At 37.2% G+C, this 14172-nt stretch overlaps 4 protein-coding genes and 1 long non-coding RNA gene across 12 annotated transcripts; 1 reads left to right on the top strand and 4 right to left on the bottom strand.

Annotated features, from left to right (window-relative positions):
• Positions 1–234: 234 nt before the first annotated feature.
• Positions 235–3788, bottom strand: ARP (apurinic endonuclease-redox protein; the record flags this gene model as incomplete). Of its 4 annotated transcripts, none has more annotated exons than NM_129709.5 (12): positions 235–610; positions 684–843; positions 921–1001; positions 1085–1132; positions 1229–1366; positions 1448–1558; positions 1660–1982; positions 2076–2294; positions 2561–2640; positions 2767–2861; positions 2959–3139; positions 3475–3788. In NM_129709.5, 12 exons carry the CDS (start codon positions 3525–3527, stop codon positions 489–491), a joined length of 1611 nt encoding a protein of 536 aa, NP_181677.1. In that variant the 3' UTR covers positions 235–488. The 4 variants fall into 4 exon arrangements, with proteins under 4 accessions (NP_181677.1, NP_001323447.1, NP_001323448.1 ...); NM_001336913.1 differs by having other exon boundaries at positions 2959–3118; NM_001336914.1 differs by lacking the exon at positions 3475–3788 and having other exon boundaries at positions 260–610; positions 2959–3421.
• On the top strand, positions 3553–3776 carry AT2G09280. Its single transcript, NR_140503.1, has one exon. It is a non-coding gene; the product is annotated as an other RNA (long non-coding RNA).
• Positions 3789–3896: 108 nt separating the features above from the next.
• On the bottom strand, positions 3897–6390 carry AT2G41451 (glycosyltransferase-like protein). The gene is made up of 10 exons (NM_001125027.2): positions 6014–6390; positions 5774–5923; positions 5617–5669; positions 5261–5369; positions 5035–5169; positions 4902–4946; positions 4624–4811; positions 4394–4535; positions 4180–4314; positions 3897–4104 (listed from the first exon to the last, which is right to left on the bottom strand). Exons 1-10 carry the CDS (start codon positions 6299–6301, stop codon positions 3994–3996), a joined length of 1356 nt encoding a protein of 451 aa, NP_001118499.1. The 5' UTR covers positions 6302–6390; the 3' UTR covers positions 3897–3993.
• Positions 6391–7427: 1037 nt separating this feature from the next.
• AT2G41450 (N-acetyltransferase) lies at positions 7428–11110 on the bottom strand. 2 transcript variants are annotated; one of them, NM_129708.3, is made up of 13 exons: positions 11020–11110; positions 10832–10933; positions 10532–10626; positions 10328–10425; positions 10102–10153; positions 9805–9897; positions 9448–9558; positions 9040–9313; positions 8502–8920; positions 8313–8422; positions 8156–8214; positions 7889–8076; positions 7428–7809 (listed from the first exon to the last, which is right to left on the bottom strand). In NM_129708.3, exons 1-13 carry the CDS (start codon positions 11066–11068, stop codon positions 7621–7623), a joined length of 1839 nt encoding a protein of 612 aa, NP_181676.2. In that variant the 5' UTR covers positions 11069–11110; the 3' UTR covers positions 7428–7620. The 2 variants fall into 2 exon arrangements, with proteins under 2 accessions (NP_181676.2, NP_001118498.1); NM_001125026.2 differs by lacking the exon at positions 11020–11110 and having other exon boundaries at positions 10832–11017.
• A 540-nt stretch (positions 11111–11650) lies between these two features.
• AT2G41445 (agamous-like MADS-box protein) lies at positions 11651–13788 on the bottom strand (the record flags this gene model as incomplete). Of its 4 annotated transcripts, none has more annotated exons than NM_001336910.1 (9): positions 11651–12099; positions 12206–12285; positions 12374–12416; positions 12516–12580; positions 12706–12756; positions 12880–12979; positions 13077–13117; positions 13195–13237; positions 13579–13788. In NM_001336910.1, the coding sequence occupies 9 exons, from the start codon at positions 13686–13688 to the stop codon at positions 11928–11930; spliced, it is 705 nt and encodes a 234-aa protein (NP_001323514.1). In that variant the 3' UTR covers positions 11651–11927. The 4 variants fall into 4 exon arrangements, with proteins under 4 accessions (NP_001323514.1, NP_001323515.1, NP_001118497.1 ...); NM_001336912.1 differs by lacking the exon at positions 13579–13788 and adding an exon at positions 13362–13511; NM_001125025.2 differs by having other exon boundaries at positions 11755–12099; positions 13579–13667.
• Positions 13789–14172: the final 384 nt, after the last annotated feature.

The raw sequence follows: 14172 nt of genomic DNA, 5'->3' as shown, positions 1-14172 counted from the left end.
GATGCGCATCGTCGCCAACAGATCTGCAACAACTGCGATCGACCAAACGCGATTTGTCTCCGCCACGTCATACCGGCTGATCCAATTCCGAAGAATACAGAGAGCATCATCCTCCACCATCCGCACGAGTATAAAGCTTGTGCTAAGGAAGGAACCATTGGGAGGATATGTAACTACGGCGCTTAGGAGCCATTGAACCTGACGGTGAATAAATCGAGAGGAAGCTTATTAGTGTTTAGAAAGAGATGGTGAGGTTCCAATCTAACTCAATTGATGGGTTAATTTGTTGTTTCTATTCCGAAGAAATACAGTAAGAGCAATGAGAGATTGGACAAGACTCAGATTGTTTGGAGCCTGTTTACTGATAGATATATTATTCCATATTTTTACATGAGCAAGCTCTCTCTAGAAGCAAAACATGTGACTCTCTAGCTACAATCTACTCAAGACTTTAGCAAAAAGCTGGGAATGGTGAAATTTTGAACAAATCAGAGCTTGAGAATAAGGCCAATGGGGCAATGATCACTTCCATTGATATCAGGGAGGATGTAAGAATCATGGACATTGGCCGCAATTGATTGGGACACCAAGAAGTAGTCCAGTCTCCATCCTGTTTCACACCATTTCACCAGTTTAAAAACCAAACATATGAATCTGAATATGTACCAAACAAACTTAATTACCTTTGTTGGTTTTGCGGCCACCATGGCGATAACCCCAATAAGTGTAACCGACAACACCAGGATGTTGTTTTCTAAAGGTATCTACAAATCCCTTGTCTAACAAGTTTGCACCAAAGGACTGCCTTTCTTCTATTGTAAAACCAGCACTTCTTTTGTTCCCCTAGTTACAAGATATGGTGAAGAACTAAGAAAACTGAGAGATTACTGTTCGAGAAGAAGCATTCGAGTTATAGTTACCGCAGGATTGAAGATGTCAATTTCTTCATGAGCACAGTTTAGATCACCCGTCAAGACTACAGGCTTAGACTTCTCCAGCTCCTGCAGATGCAAAAGGGCCATTGAGCTCGTGTAACAAGGACAAATACAACAAAATAAAGAAACTCTGAAGAAACGTTTCATACTTTGATGTGATTGCTGAGGGTTCGATCCCATTCTTCGATCCTGTATGACTTGAAAACCCACGGAATCCACTCGTTAGAATACAAAGATTAGTAGAGTATATATGTCAACCGTGACAATAAAATACAATACTATTATTTGAGTACCAGTCTTTTTAATCCATCTCCGGAATTAGGGACATAAGTATTTATCAAGTAGAAGGAGTCGAATTCAGCAGTTACAATACGCCCTTCCGTGTCATGACCAGATAGACCAGTACCATATCTAACTGAGAGTGGTTTTATCTGTCAAAAGACCAAACTGATCAAAACACATACAATTCACTTTGACGTATCAGATAACAAATGAGTACATTCTTCTGTTACCCGTGAGATTATTGCAGTTCCAGAGTAGCCAAGTTTTGAGACGCTGCAGGACCAGAAACTATGATCATAGCCATCAATAAGAGTTTTCTTAATTTCCTCAACATCTTTCACCTGTCATAAGTTTGCGTATGTCTTTAGTACAAGAGATTTCTAGATTGGCTGTGTTTAAAATATAGAGCAGAAACAACTTAAGAAGGGTCTAAAGTTATGACCTGGAGTTTAGTCTCCTGCAAGCACAAGATGTCAAAATTTTCTCTTTGGGCAAGCTGCAGAGCAGAGAAGCTCTCAAACTTCAACAATCCTCTCAGTCCATTAACATTCCAAGTCATAACTTTCACACATTTGGTACCCTCTGGTAGAGGGGGAGGTCTCATTGTCTTTGGGTTGTAAGCTTTCCAGTCCTTCTGAGGCTTCTTATGAGCAAGTACAGTCCACGGTTCACTTTGACTCGGGGATGAGATAATTTCTTCAGTTTTCAGTAATTCACTAGAGATGGTCGATGATGTTTCTTCTTTTGACTGAATTTGCTGCTTACCTACGTAGATTAATCACACGCATGTTTTATAATACTCTATGTAGATACCAGTATTTATTACATAAAATTCGTTTATTTTAACACGCGACAAACCTGTTCTCATCAATGACTTCTGTTCTTTCGCGATAGCTTTCGCAGAAACTTTAGCTTTCAAGTTTTTCTCAGTAGACTGTTTTACTCTTTTTTCTCCGTGTTCAATGTCATAAGCTTCAGAGTTAGTGCATTCATCTTCAGTAGGCTCTTCCCTGTTGCTGATCTTTCTTTTGATGGTGACACTATCCGAACGGGTGGACGAAGAAGTTTCCTTTTGATCTGAAACAGAAATTTCATCTGACATTGATAAACAGGAAAGGACTTGGTTTTCACTTCAAGAGAAAATGTAAAACAGACGCAGCTCCGAACCAAAATTCTTTACTGCTTTCACCAAATAATCAGAAGCTATAGCAGTTTTGAGACTTTTATTCTAATTCAAATGGAACAAGCTTAGACAACTACTAAATGCAAACAAGTTCATGCCTTTTTCTCGATATGATTATATGAAATAGAAAAGTGTGTGTTCTTGGTGTGCAGTTACATACCAGGTAAATTGCTGTCCATATGAAGTCGTAAAGTTGAGATAAGTTCTTGTTTGCGTCCTTTCACAGGTACCCCAAGTTTCCTATAATCAAAACCATTGTAACACAATACAAAAACGTTCCACATGTTTAAATAATGAACAAGAATCTGGATGTCCACATAAACAATAACAAAGCAGCAAGAGAAAAGAAGGGGAGCATAAGCTTGCCTCAACGTGGATCTAAGTTCTTGAACAGTCATCGCCTCAATTTCCTTTCGATCATCTTGAAGAGTTCCCATTTCATCTCTATCAGTATCACTTCCCTACACATCAAAACCAACAATTAAACAAGCAAACCAAACAAAAACCCTTAGCTACACTAGTGCAAGTGAACAAATGAATCACAATCTTAGCACAAACCATCTGATGACAATTCTGATCAATAGCTGCTCCTGGTATCTTGAGTTCCTTTCGCTTGCTGTTGTTGATAGAGAAAGCTGTAGCATTTGACATTAGCCTCTTGTTGAAACTTCTTGTTCCCACTCCAACTCCAACGAAAGATGAACCAACTCTCAAACTCCTAAGAGGCACCACCAGAAACCTAGAATCATCATCAATCACGAAATTTCATACAATAAAATTTTGGAAAACATAAAAAGTTGAGAAAAAAGGTCACAGCTTTGAGATTCCAAACATCAGCTAAATGAAACAGAACCTAGAAGAAATCCGAAATCAACGACTAAAAGGTTTAATTTTTCCGAAACGATTCAGGAGTAACAACAACACAAAATAAGCCCTAAATTTCAAGAAGAAGAAGAGGCGACAATTCAGTCGTTCTAAACCAAACTGGTTTCTGGGGTTCTAAACCTAAATTTTCAAGGATAATCAACTAAACAAGTCGAATCAGTTATTAAAAGATTTCAGACAGAACCGTACTTGGCGACATATATGGCGGAGCTCTGGAGACCAAACTGAAGAACGTTGTTCATCGAATAAAGGGCACAAACTCGAGACTCGAGAGGAAGGAGAGGCAAAGAACCGCCAAAAAAAAAGCTCGTACGCGCGTATATGACACGCGCCCACTCCACTGTCTTTTGGTCACTCTATAACACTAGTCTTTAAACACAGACACTATCATACTATGATTCCTTCTTCATATCAAGATTCAAGACCAACAGAAAAATCCAAGCATTTTACATAGAATGTATATTAATGGTCCAAGTAGATCCACAAAGCCTGCTCTAATGTTCTTCTTGTATAGTTACCTAAGCAAAAAAAAAATCTTGTCGAAAATGTACAGAAAATCTCTGTTTCATCTCTCTGCAAGTTTTTGAAGTCTATTTTCAAGAAAGTTATAATTAAACATTTTGGATTTTTTCCAAGCCTGGAGATGCTTTCGGTGGTATCGCTGATACTGCTTAAGATTCACCAACAAGATCAAACTCCAACACCTTCCTAGTAGTTGCTTGAGGTTGAAGAGTTGCTTCTATTCTTTGAGAGAGACATATGAGCTGAAGTTACCACTGAGCTGAAAACACCGGCTTCTCTTAGCTCTTGGATTATAACCTGAGATAGATGATAGCTTTGTTCAATGAAAAGCATTTAAAAGAGGATGTAGATTTAGTAGTAAAACTAACTGACCATTGGTGCATAAATGCGAGTCAGAATTCCTTTCCTAAGAAGTTTTAGGATCAAATTATCGTCAGTCCATACAACTCTTTCTCTGTACCATTGGAGCATTTCCTCTGAAGTTGAAGTTGAAGCAATGATGAATGCCTGCAGAAACAAAAACAAATACAAAATGTGATGAACAAGAACTATACTAATCGACATAAACAAATCAAAACTAGCTTACGGCTCTGTCAAAGTCTAGCATGAAACATCTCTTGACATCTTTTTTTGTTGGTTTGCAGCCACATCGATCACGTCTTGAAGTAAGATCTGAAAATTTCGAGTAAGTGTAGTGAAGAATCGCAGCTTCGTCTAGTTCCTTGATGCTGTCACAACAAAGATGGAATCAATGTCAGATTACAAAAGCAAAAGAATGAATGTCTATGTTTAAGCTAAGTGAGGAAAAGAACATACTTTGGATACGTCTTGTAGTTGTGCCAGCGATGAGCACCATTGGGCCGAAGATGGTCTTGAATCCGAGCAGCGGATTTCCCATTTGCATAGGTAAGAAAATAGTTTGGATTGCCACGAGTTGCCTCTTTATAGTTTCCATAGTAAACTTCTCTAGGAAGATGTTTAAAATTCTTCTTGAACATTGATACCTAAAAGTTCAAAAACAAACACTTTTGATGATAAAACTCATATGAAGATATGTCCCAAGATAGCAAGCTCTAGATGATAATGTTCTGTACTTCAGTGAAAGGTTCCTTGATATCATCTCGCTCAACGCTGCTCTCCTGAAAAAGGAACATTTGCGAGTCATCACCATCGTCAAACCAAAGAAAGAAACCCCAATTCCAATGTCTTCAAAGACTTTTAACTCACGTAATTTGTAAAGATAACTTCATCCACATCTGCAGGAACATCTCTGAGCAAATTTCTCAAGGAATATTCACGGGTTCCAGAAGGATGTACAAGCTCATCAGTATCAAGATGCAGTATCCAGTCCATACCAGCATCCTATAATATACCAAGCAAAAGGAGAGAATGTGAAAAAAGTTGGCAATTCTATAATTTATCTTTCTAGTGACTAACTGAATGTAACAGGTACCCTTGCCATGGTGATAGCCATTTCCATATTCAAGTTTTGTTTGACGAATAATTCGTAATTACACGGTTTGTAGAAAAACTTCTCCAACCAAGTCTCATTCCATATCCGGCTATAAACCAAAGAAAATGTAATAAAACTTCAAATGAAATGATCTTTTTTGAAAGAACAAGATGCAAAGAACCATTTCAGTTTTGAAGAACAAGATGCAAAGAAGCATAACACAAGAGCACACCAATGAGACACCAATATATCTAGGTATGTCTAAATAACCAGAGGTGGTTCCTTCAAATCCTCCATTTTTCTAATCTACATGGCTCTAAATCCATAACTTAATGACAGACAAAACACAAGAATACCTTTTAGCTTGTTCTTCTTCTAACTCTCTTGTCCTGTATATAACATTTACACCCTGCAAACAAATATCATCACTGAGAATTAGAAGGTAACATAAAGCCAAACATCAGGATTCATGAACAGAGCAACTATAACAAAACAAGACTCGTAAAAGCTCACAGGGATTGTCTCCAAAACTCGAGAAACGTTTGGGGAAGCAGCAGTGCCTTCAACAAATAGATAAAAAGTTTCAACTCCAATGACCTTGTGATAGAATATCCATGGCAATGTCTGCTCTAACCCAGCAGAAGTGCTCGTCGTTATACATATCTACAAAAAAAAATCGATTTTTACATCATCAAATGAATCAAGTCTTAACATTTCTCAAAACCCATCAAATTGAAAACCAAGATTTCTAACCCTAGGTTTAAGATCGGGCTTGTGATCAAGCTTCAAATCTCGGAGATAAGGAAACGCTTGCGTACGGCTCTGACCCAGAAGAGAAACGCAGCTCGAATCAGAACGAAGAGAACGTTTCTCGGAGACAGTGGCCATTCCTGGGAACGGATAGTTATCATCAAACCACTGCGTAACGGAATCGTTGACTCCGCTTCGCCATTGGAGGAGGAAGGCCAAGCAGGCCAAGGAAAGAGGAAGAAAGGTGATGAGTAAGAATTTCCGAGAGTAAGACGAATCTGATGAAGCCATGTGATGATGTGAGCAGGAATTGTATGTAGAGCTTGTGATTTTGAGGGAGACGATACCTTTGAAACTGAAAGGAGTTTTTTTGCATTTAAAGGAGCCGTTTTTTTTATCAGTTGGGTCATTCTTGTAATCTACTCAAGCTTCCCGCTTATTTATTGAAGAATAATGGAGGATTGTTACTTAATTGGGAATGGGGATATTTGGTAATCTAATTTCAGACCTTTGACTTCAAGTGATGGTTACGGGATTACCAAATTATACTTTTGACTCGTTCTGCTTAAAACCTTTAATAAAACGATATTTTACTTCCAAAGTACAGCTGAAGCCAAATCAACCATGAAACTACTACTACTACGCAGATTCATTCACTACACAAGACATCATGAAACTTGTACTCTCTAGTCTCTCTTTACCAATCAAGGACGACGACTTCACACTCACTAGAGCCTCTTTGTATGCAGCAGAGATCTTCGAGAAAACACTCTGCTTTCCACGATCTTTTCACCAAACGTATAGTGAGTTTCTTGAGGATTGCTGAATTCTGTAACAAGTACCTTACTATCTTCATTTCTGCATCAACCCCCGAGATTGGTTTTTTGAAATCAACAAACTCTAGAGATGACAACAAACATTTGGTGATTTCAAAAAAACAATGTTATTTAGAACATTAGAATTGATTTCTTTCTGATTCAAGTGTTGTCGATTTCAAAAAACATTTGGGAATCCATTTTGCGATTTAGAACATTAGAATTGTAATCTCTAACACAGATCCCAACAAATTCTAGCTCAAAAGCAGAAAGAGACAGATGAAGCAAAAAAGCTACGATTAACAAAGAGAATTAGCTGGAAAAAGGTTTTTAAGGAGCGATAATGGTGGAAATGGCACGAAACACGAACGGATCCATGTGCAAGCGAGAGAGCAATCCGAAATGTTTTAGCTTTGCCCTGGTGAGGGTAAAGATGTGTATTGGGCTGAGTTTTAGTCGGCCCATTACTGAGATGTGTATTGGGCTGAGTTTGAAACTCCTACGCTTATTCATTCATTGTTCTAAATGTTTGCGAAAATATCCCTCAGTTCTTTACCTTTTTGCGATTTAACCCTCAGTTTCCTTTCATATTTCAAAATTATCTCAAACTTTTAAATGTAACTTAAACCAACCTTCAAGTAACACATTTTTATTTTTATACATAAATAGACCGGCGACTTGAGTTTGCTTCTTAGCCTATCCATTCAACTTCCGACAATGTCTCTAAACATAAAAAGATAATAAGTGAGATTTTCCAAGCTAAAGATCATAGGAGGTTTCGAGTTCGAGTCATCATCATAAGGACTCAACAAACTGAGGAACTTGAAGATCAAGTTGTTGCTTCATGACACAGTTCATGAACCATTCGCTGCTGAATGTCCAAATTCCTTTCTTTGCTGCAAATAATGCCCCTACTGTGTCTTCTTCGCACCCTATGTATATCGCTTTTGACGCCTCCTTTACCTTATTCACTCCACTTATCACCTGCAGATAACACATGAATATTACAATGTTTTGGATTCAAATGTGAAACACTTGAAACAAGTTGTTAACTAATACTTACATTTCCACCAGCAGATTTGATGATAGCAGATGAAGTTTTGATAGGCAGTTCAATGTTAGGTCCAACGCATATGTCATATCCTTTTAGCAACGAGTTTGGTCTAGCTTTTGCTCTAAGAACTGTGCTTTTTAGATCAGTATCATATTTCAACTGGTAGTCTTCGTCATGCAGTATGTGTGAAGCTTCATCTATTAAACAAAAATAGTGTCAGCATTATAATTCATTAGTAAGTACCCATCAGAGATAGATAATTATATCTCATCTTACTAGCAAATCTTCCTTCTCGGACACTTTCTTTTAACCAACTTGGTGATACTATCCACGCCCTGCAAGCAAGTATGATGGACCATAAACCGCGTCATTCCTATGATTTTACGCATAAGTTCACAATGGCTAATATGATGCCTGTATATTTGAGACTAACCCAGAGCAAAGAGCAGTGCAGAGATTCAGAGTTTTCCTGACTTTTCCGGTGACAATATGCGTGCTCGTTGTGCCATCCAAGGTCACAGTACCACCAAGTTTTCTTATTACCTGCATAGAAATCAGAAGACAACGTAAGGTGGATACAAAACCCATTTAAGGAACAAATAACTCAGAAAGATTTATATACCTCTGTTAACCAAGCTCTCTTGTTTTCATCACAAATGTCCATCAACAAGATTCTATAGTGTTGTCCATTTGGACGAGCTTCCATGTCTATCCCAGTTGCCATTCTACATTGTTCAACGTCGTTTCTTTTGCAGATTGTGGGCAGGGAATCCTTGGTTATATCTACTTGGGAGGAATTACCATCTTTCGATTGCTTTGCAGAGCTCTGAGCCAAATCTGTTTTTGCTATCTCAGAGTTATTATTGTTGTTTGCCCGAATCCTTTTAGATTGTAGAGAGGACAATGAAGCTTCCCAAGATCTCTTTAAGCCTGGTGTTGAACATTTGGTCTCACTGTCAGCTGTGGTAGCTTGATCAGAGATCACGTTGTTGTTTTCCTTTCCTGTGATCGAGTCCATTGGACTTCTGATACCAGAGATACCTGTGTACGGCACATTATAACAGAAACTTCAGAGACATATTCAAATGCTTCATGATGTGGTATCTTCTTCAGAGACATTCTCTTAGGCTATTTGACGAAAGAAATAGTTTTAAACTTACAGTCAAGATATACGCTTTCACCAAAGCTCTCTCTCAGTTTAACTGAATCTCCAGTCACAGGACCTGTGCTATTATTTCTTGCCGAGAGTGGAGATCCCTCACACTGATATTTCCATGAAGAGGAAATCTCAAGGTTTGAAATAAATTCCTTGTTCAGATGAGAAAGCATGAGAGTTGAACCGCCAGGAAAACACAAGGCTTTTCGAATATTAGACTTAATGTGCAACCCCTTTGCTTTTCCTTTGTGGTCTACCTCTGCTAATTTTATAAACCCCTGAAAATTCGTAAAGTAATATAAGAAACCAAACAGTCAAAGCACTTAAAAAAGATAGTTTAGTTTGAATCCAACAAACTAATAAAGATAAAACACCAACAACCATAAACATAGTGATAAAGTGATAATATCACCTGTTTAAGCCAGAATCCTTCAGATTCTTTGTCTGCCCAACAATATATAGTTCGAATGCCAACACTATGAAGCCTCTTCATTAATTCTTCATAGACGAGCTTACCAAATCCCTGAAAATGTATTAAAAGAAACTCATCTATTTAGTTTTTGATGAGGTTTCTAGCACGCTATTTTTAGTAAAACCAGTTGCAGAAAGAAAAAGTTTACAGTTCTAAGAAGCACTTAAAACCAAGTATGCAATATCTAATACATAAACTTATAGACATGAACTATTAAACACAAGACCTTTAGTAAAAGCGTTGCACAAAAAAAGCTATTACAACAGTAAGTGTCAAAAGAGTCAGAGCAAAACGAACCTTTTTCTGGTGTGTATATGTTACAGCAGCAAGAGGTATCTCAGCATACTGTGTATCAGCAGGGACTATTTGATAAGTGATTGCAGCTAAGATCTACAAAAGCACACGCCAAATAATCAATTCAGATGTGGTAAAGCAGACAATCTAAAATACGATTCATTGGCAGATTGAATAAAACAGATTCTTCCTATTGGAACAAAACAGCATGCTGGTTAGAATAATACGTCTCTTCAAGATTCTTCCAAGGCCTAGGCTGCTTTTGATCAAGAACTTACTAAACCAAAGCTTATTAATTACCTCATCTGAGTCTCCACCAAGCGTGGACTTCAAAACCAATGAACAATACTTTCTGCAAGATAATGCAATTCAAATAAATACAGCATTAGATAACTCTTCCATTCATATCAAAAATGGGTTCCGTTCTCAATGTTTTTATTAGTGACAAACGGCCAAAAGAAGTCTCTATACTTAAAAGTCCAGCTTGAAACATAAAGAAAGGTTATGATAAAGAGACGATTTTTACCCTTTAGAGACACATCTCTCAAGAAATGCAGATTGCTTCCCAGTGTTTGAAGCATATCTCATGTCAGGTAACTCTTTGCTATATAACTTCAAAACTTCCTGAATGAGTTAAGTTAATAGTACTTATGAGCAATAGATTCCCTAAAGTAATGCCTTTTTCTCAAAAGAAACCAATTTTTAAGTGCTTTGGTAAGATTCCACTTACTTGGAGATGAGATTTGGTAAAATCATCTTCATCCCGAGGATTAAGAAGAAGAAACATGTCTTCTTTCGGATAATCAGAAACGATTTTATCCTTCTCTAAACAAAACCAAACAAGAAACTAAGTAAGATATTATGCAGAAAAGTTGACAACTTGAACGTTTGTTACACATTTTGCTAGTAGCCGCATAACATCAATAGATGAAATTGAATTAGATAATCAAATCATAGAGCCCAAAATGACTAACAATCAAATTAGAGTGGAAAAAAAACAAAACCGCAAGAATCCAAATTCTAGACGAACCTGAGATTTTTACTCTGTAGTTTCTGGGAAATTTAATTTGAATGCTTTTGGGTCCAGATTCACAGGTGAAATTCTTACCATCCACTGCAACCTCGTAATCACCTGGAGAAATCGAATCAAAACACACGAAGATTCATTTGATTGATCGGAGTATTCTGAATAAAATCAAGGGCTTTCCGAGTTCTTACCGATAGAGTACAGAGAAGACTGCATCGGCGATGCTCTCTTTGGCGCCATTGTAAAAATTCAGAGCGGGATTTCAAATAATTTACTTTTCAGAAAACTGGAAAAAAAAACGAAACGTCGAGTGTATAAATAAGTTTATCAGAGGGTATTTTCGTATTAACATAGGTGTCTTAAAGCTCTGTTCTAGCCAAAGCGCTGCGTTTTGGAGCGTTTCTGATCGTCTGACTAATCATTTGTTCGAATGTCAAATCGACGACTTGTGGAGTCAAAAAACCAAATCTTCAAGAGTCAAGACGAGACTTTTCGCATCAAACGAAAAAACCCGAATGTTATAGGTTTTTTTAGGTAATTTAAGTATTTTGGTTACATTTGGATAAAAAGTAACCAATATATTTACTGATAATCGGGTATTTTGGGTAGATTTAAGTATATGTGAGTAAAAAATCCCGAATCCGACCCAAACCCGAAAATATTTTGGATATTTTTGGTTATTTTTATATTTTTACTAAAATAACTAAACCGACCCGAATCTGAACCAAATTTTTAGAATACCCGAATAGTTCTCAACCTCCTATCCGAATAGACCCGATACCCGAAAAAAAAGAACCGATCCCGAACGCCCACGCCTAATTTTGAGGATCAAGGTGATGTTGATAGAAGAGGTCGGAAAGTTCTAAGTATGAAGCAAAAAAATGATATAACAGAAATCTGTAACATGCCACGACTATGATAATAGATTAGTAAATTTACTTAAGACATATTAAAATCAACTAAGAGAGGCCCGACATGAGGAAAGTCAGGATTGACGATAAACTAAAATAGAAATAGAGAAACCAGAAGTCACTTAAGAGTCTCATAGAAAGATTTGATGGCCGGGTGTGGCCTTCTGAGCTTTCATCGTCCCTCGCGCTCAGCTCCGGCCGGGAACCTCTCTTAACAGATATCTGCGCTTCTTAGCGATTTTTTCCATTGTTGGTGCATACATATGCTCGTGCAACTCCTGCAATCCATGTACTATCTTAGCTTGAAGTAAGGCCAGCTCGGCATTGTTCATACCGTCGAGCTGTCTACCGTTCATTCTCCTGTCAGTTTTCACGAAAAGAAGGAAAAAGAAACAAACCATCAGAAACAAAGTGAAACTGACATCGACTCTGTAGAGAGCAACAAGTGGGATGGCGACGCATTTACTCCTTCAACAGCCATAATCTCCCGTATTCGATCATCATGGGTTCAGCATTTCGTCTCTCGAATTGTAGCTGCAGTTGCGACTGCAATAAAAGATGCACAAGTATAACAAGACAATGTGGGGTAAAGAGAGAGGCATGCAGGACTGTGAAAGAATATTAATATACATACCAGCGGTGGTGCTGGTGCTTCATCACCTTGTCTCTCACCCGTGCTGTAGATATACCAAGACCAAATCAGGCTTTAATGGGGCACCAGACAACTACAACTTAGAACCAAAAATTCCTACTTAAGCTAGGAAGGAGGAGACAACCTGCTGGTAGAGAATTTGCAGGGAACAGAAACCTCTCTCCCCATACCATCCTCTGCGTCCTTCCTCTACAAAAAATGTAAGAAAGCTTCAAACATGGAAGATATTACAAGAATCAACATGAACAGCAGCTCCTAGCAGATTCACAAACAATAATTTCATAGGGCAGATGAAGTGCCTAGGAAATGTTTACCCGTATAAGCATCCACCCATCATCTTCTTTAAGCAGCTGCTCTATCTTCTTCTGTAACAGTTTAAAAAATAAATAAAAAAAAAGGTGGTTTGTTTAACGCTTTGAATGATAGAAGAAAGAAGTAAGATGCATTATTTCTTATTTTTTCCCCGATTTTAAATTTTGGTTACTCACCGTTTGGTCCTTCACAATGAGCAAGGCAGTCTGTAGATGGCTTTTAAGTGATAGCAGCTCGGGGAAAGTCAGACCATCGAGATCCTTACAAGTCATTCTCCTGGGAATAAAGGATATACATCATAAGAATCACAAAGCAAAGAGAGGAGAGGGATAACTTTTCAGAACAAGAAATGGGAAATGTTAATGAGTTAGACCTGGTTAAAAGCCGTAATCTCTTGAGTTCATTCTCCATAGACTAGAAGAAGTGTGAAAAACAATTTGTGAGCAAAAATAAGATATACAGAGAGATCAAAGTCCATACAAGATACATACCACTGCTTCGTGATCTCGTTCGTGTGGCCTTTGTTCATCATACCTAGAAAGAGTTTGCAAACACAGAAGAAAGTCAGGGCTTTGGTTTAAACTGTTGTTTAGGTGATTACAAGCATAGTTATGTTGCAGAAAAAAGAGATATTAATATGAGATCCAAATAATTCTACCAAACCCAACAGTAATAGCTCTAGCCCAGAAAAACGAAACGATGAATCAAAAATTGCAGAACCAGATCTTGCGATGGCTAGGGTATGTAACTCATAACCAACGTGTTCTACATCTCAATAACCTAATTAAGAACTATTTCAACAACAAAACCCTATAAAATAGAACCCTTTCCGCAAGAAGCGAAGCTAATAATAATAATTGATTCAGCGAGTTTACCTAATGATGCCGCTAGAGAATCCGCAATAATCGCAGAGCTCTCTCACCTTCTTCTTCGTCAAATCTCTTCGCCTCCCTTTCAACTTCATCTTAATCCTTCCTCTCCCCATTCTCGAGATTTCTAATCGGATCGAAGGAAACCCAAAGTTAATATCTGATAGAAAGCAAAAGCAATTTCTTGTTATCCAAGGCAAACCTTATTTTTAACCCAAAAAAAAATAAAAAAATTCCCCAAATTGTAATGGAAAACGGAAAAAGTTACATTACACTTACTTCCTTTTTCTGTTTTTTACATTTGTTTCGAAATATATATATATATATATATATGTTTTCCATCTTATTGTTAGTTTTCCATATTATTTTAAATATTATCAATAAATATTTAAATAAATTTATATCTTAAAATTTATATCTTATTGTTAGTTTTCTATTTTAGTTAAGAAAATTAAAAATTAACTATATAAATTAATAATTGTAAATATGTTTTTTTTTTAGTTTCCTTTATTTTATTTAAGGAAAAAAGTAAAAAAAAAAACTCTAACACATGTCAAAATCTTAAATTGATAAAACTGTCACGTGTCATAATTTGGTGAG

The sequence above is a fragment of the Arabidopsis thaliana genome, chromosome 2 (genome assembly GCF_000001735.4).
Source record: "Arabidopsis thaliana chromosome 2, partial sequence".
Classification (NCBI taxonomy): domain Eukaryota; kingdom Viridiplantae; phylum Streptophyta; class Magnoliopsida; order Brassicales; family Brassicaceae; genus Arabidopsis; species Arabidopsis thaliana.
The sequence above is the reverse complement of the archived record's forward strand: the minus strand, read 5'-3'. Positions and strand labels throughout refer to the sequence as shown.

Bases quoted from the DNA above. Each gene is read 5' to 3' on its own strand.
- AT2G41451 (NM_001125027.2), bottom strand. From the start codon at position 6,301: ATGGCTTCATCAGATTCGTCTTACTCTCGGAAATTCTTACTCATCACC. The intron at 4,536-4,623 runs GTATGTTCTTTT...TTGTTGTGACAG, and splicing joins AACTACAAGACGTATCCAAA to CATCAAGGAACTAGACGAAG. The intron at 4,105-4,179 runs GTCAGTTAGTTT...CATCTATCTCAG, and splicing joins CTCGCATTTATGCACCAATG to GTTATAATCCAAGAGCTAAG.
- AT2G41450 (NM_129708.3), bottom strand. From the start codon at position 11,068: ATGGCGCCAAAGAGAGCATCGCCGATGCAGTCTTCTCTGTACTCTATC. The intron at 9,898-10,101 runs GTAATTAATAAG...GTGCTTTTGTAG, and splicing joins TTGGTGGAGACTCAGATGAG to ATCTTAGCTGCAATCACTTA. The intron at 7,810-7,888 runs GTAAGTATTAGT...TGTTATCTGCAG, and splicing joins TCAAATCTGCTGGTGGAAAT to GTGATAAGTGGAGTGAATAA.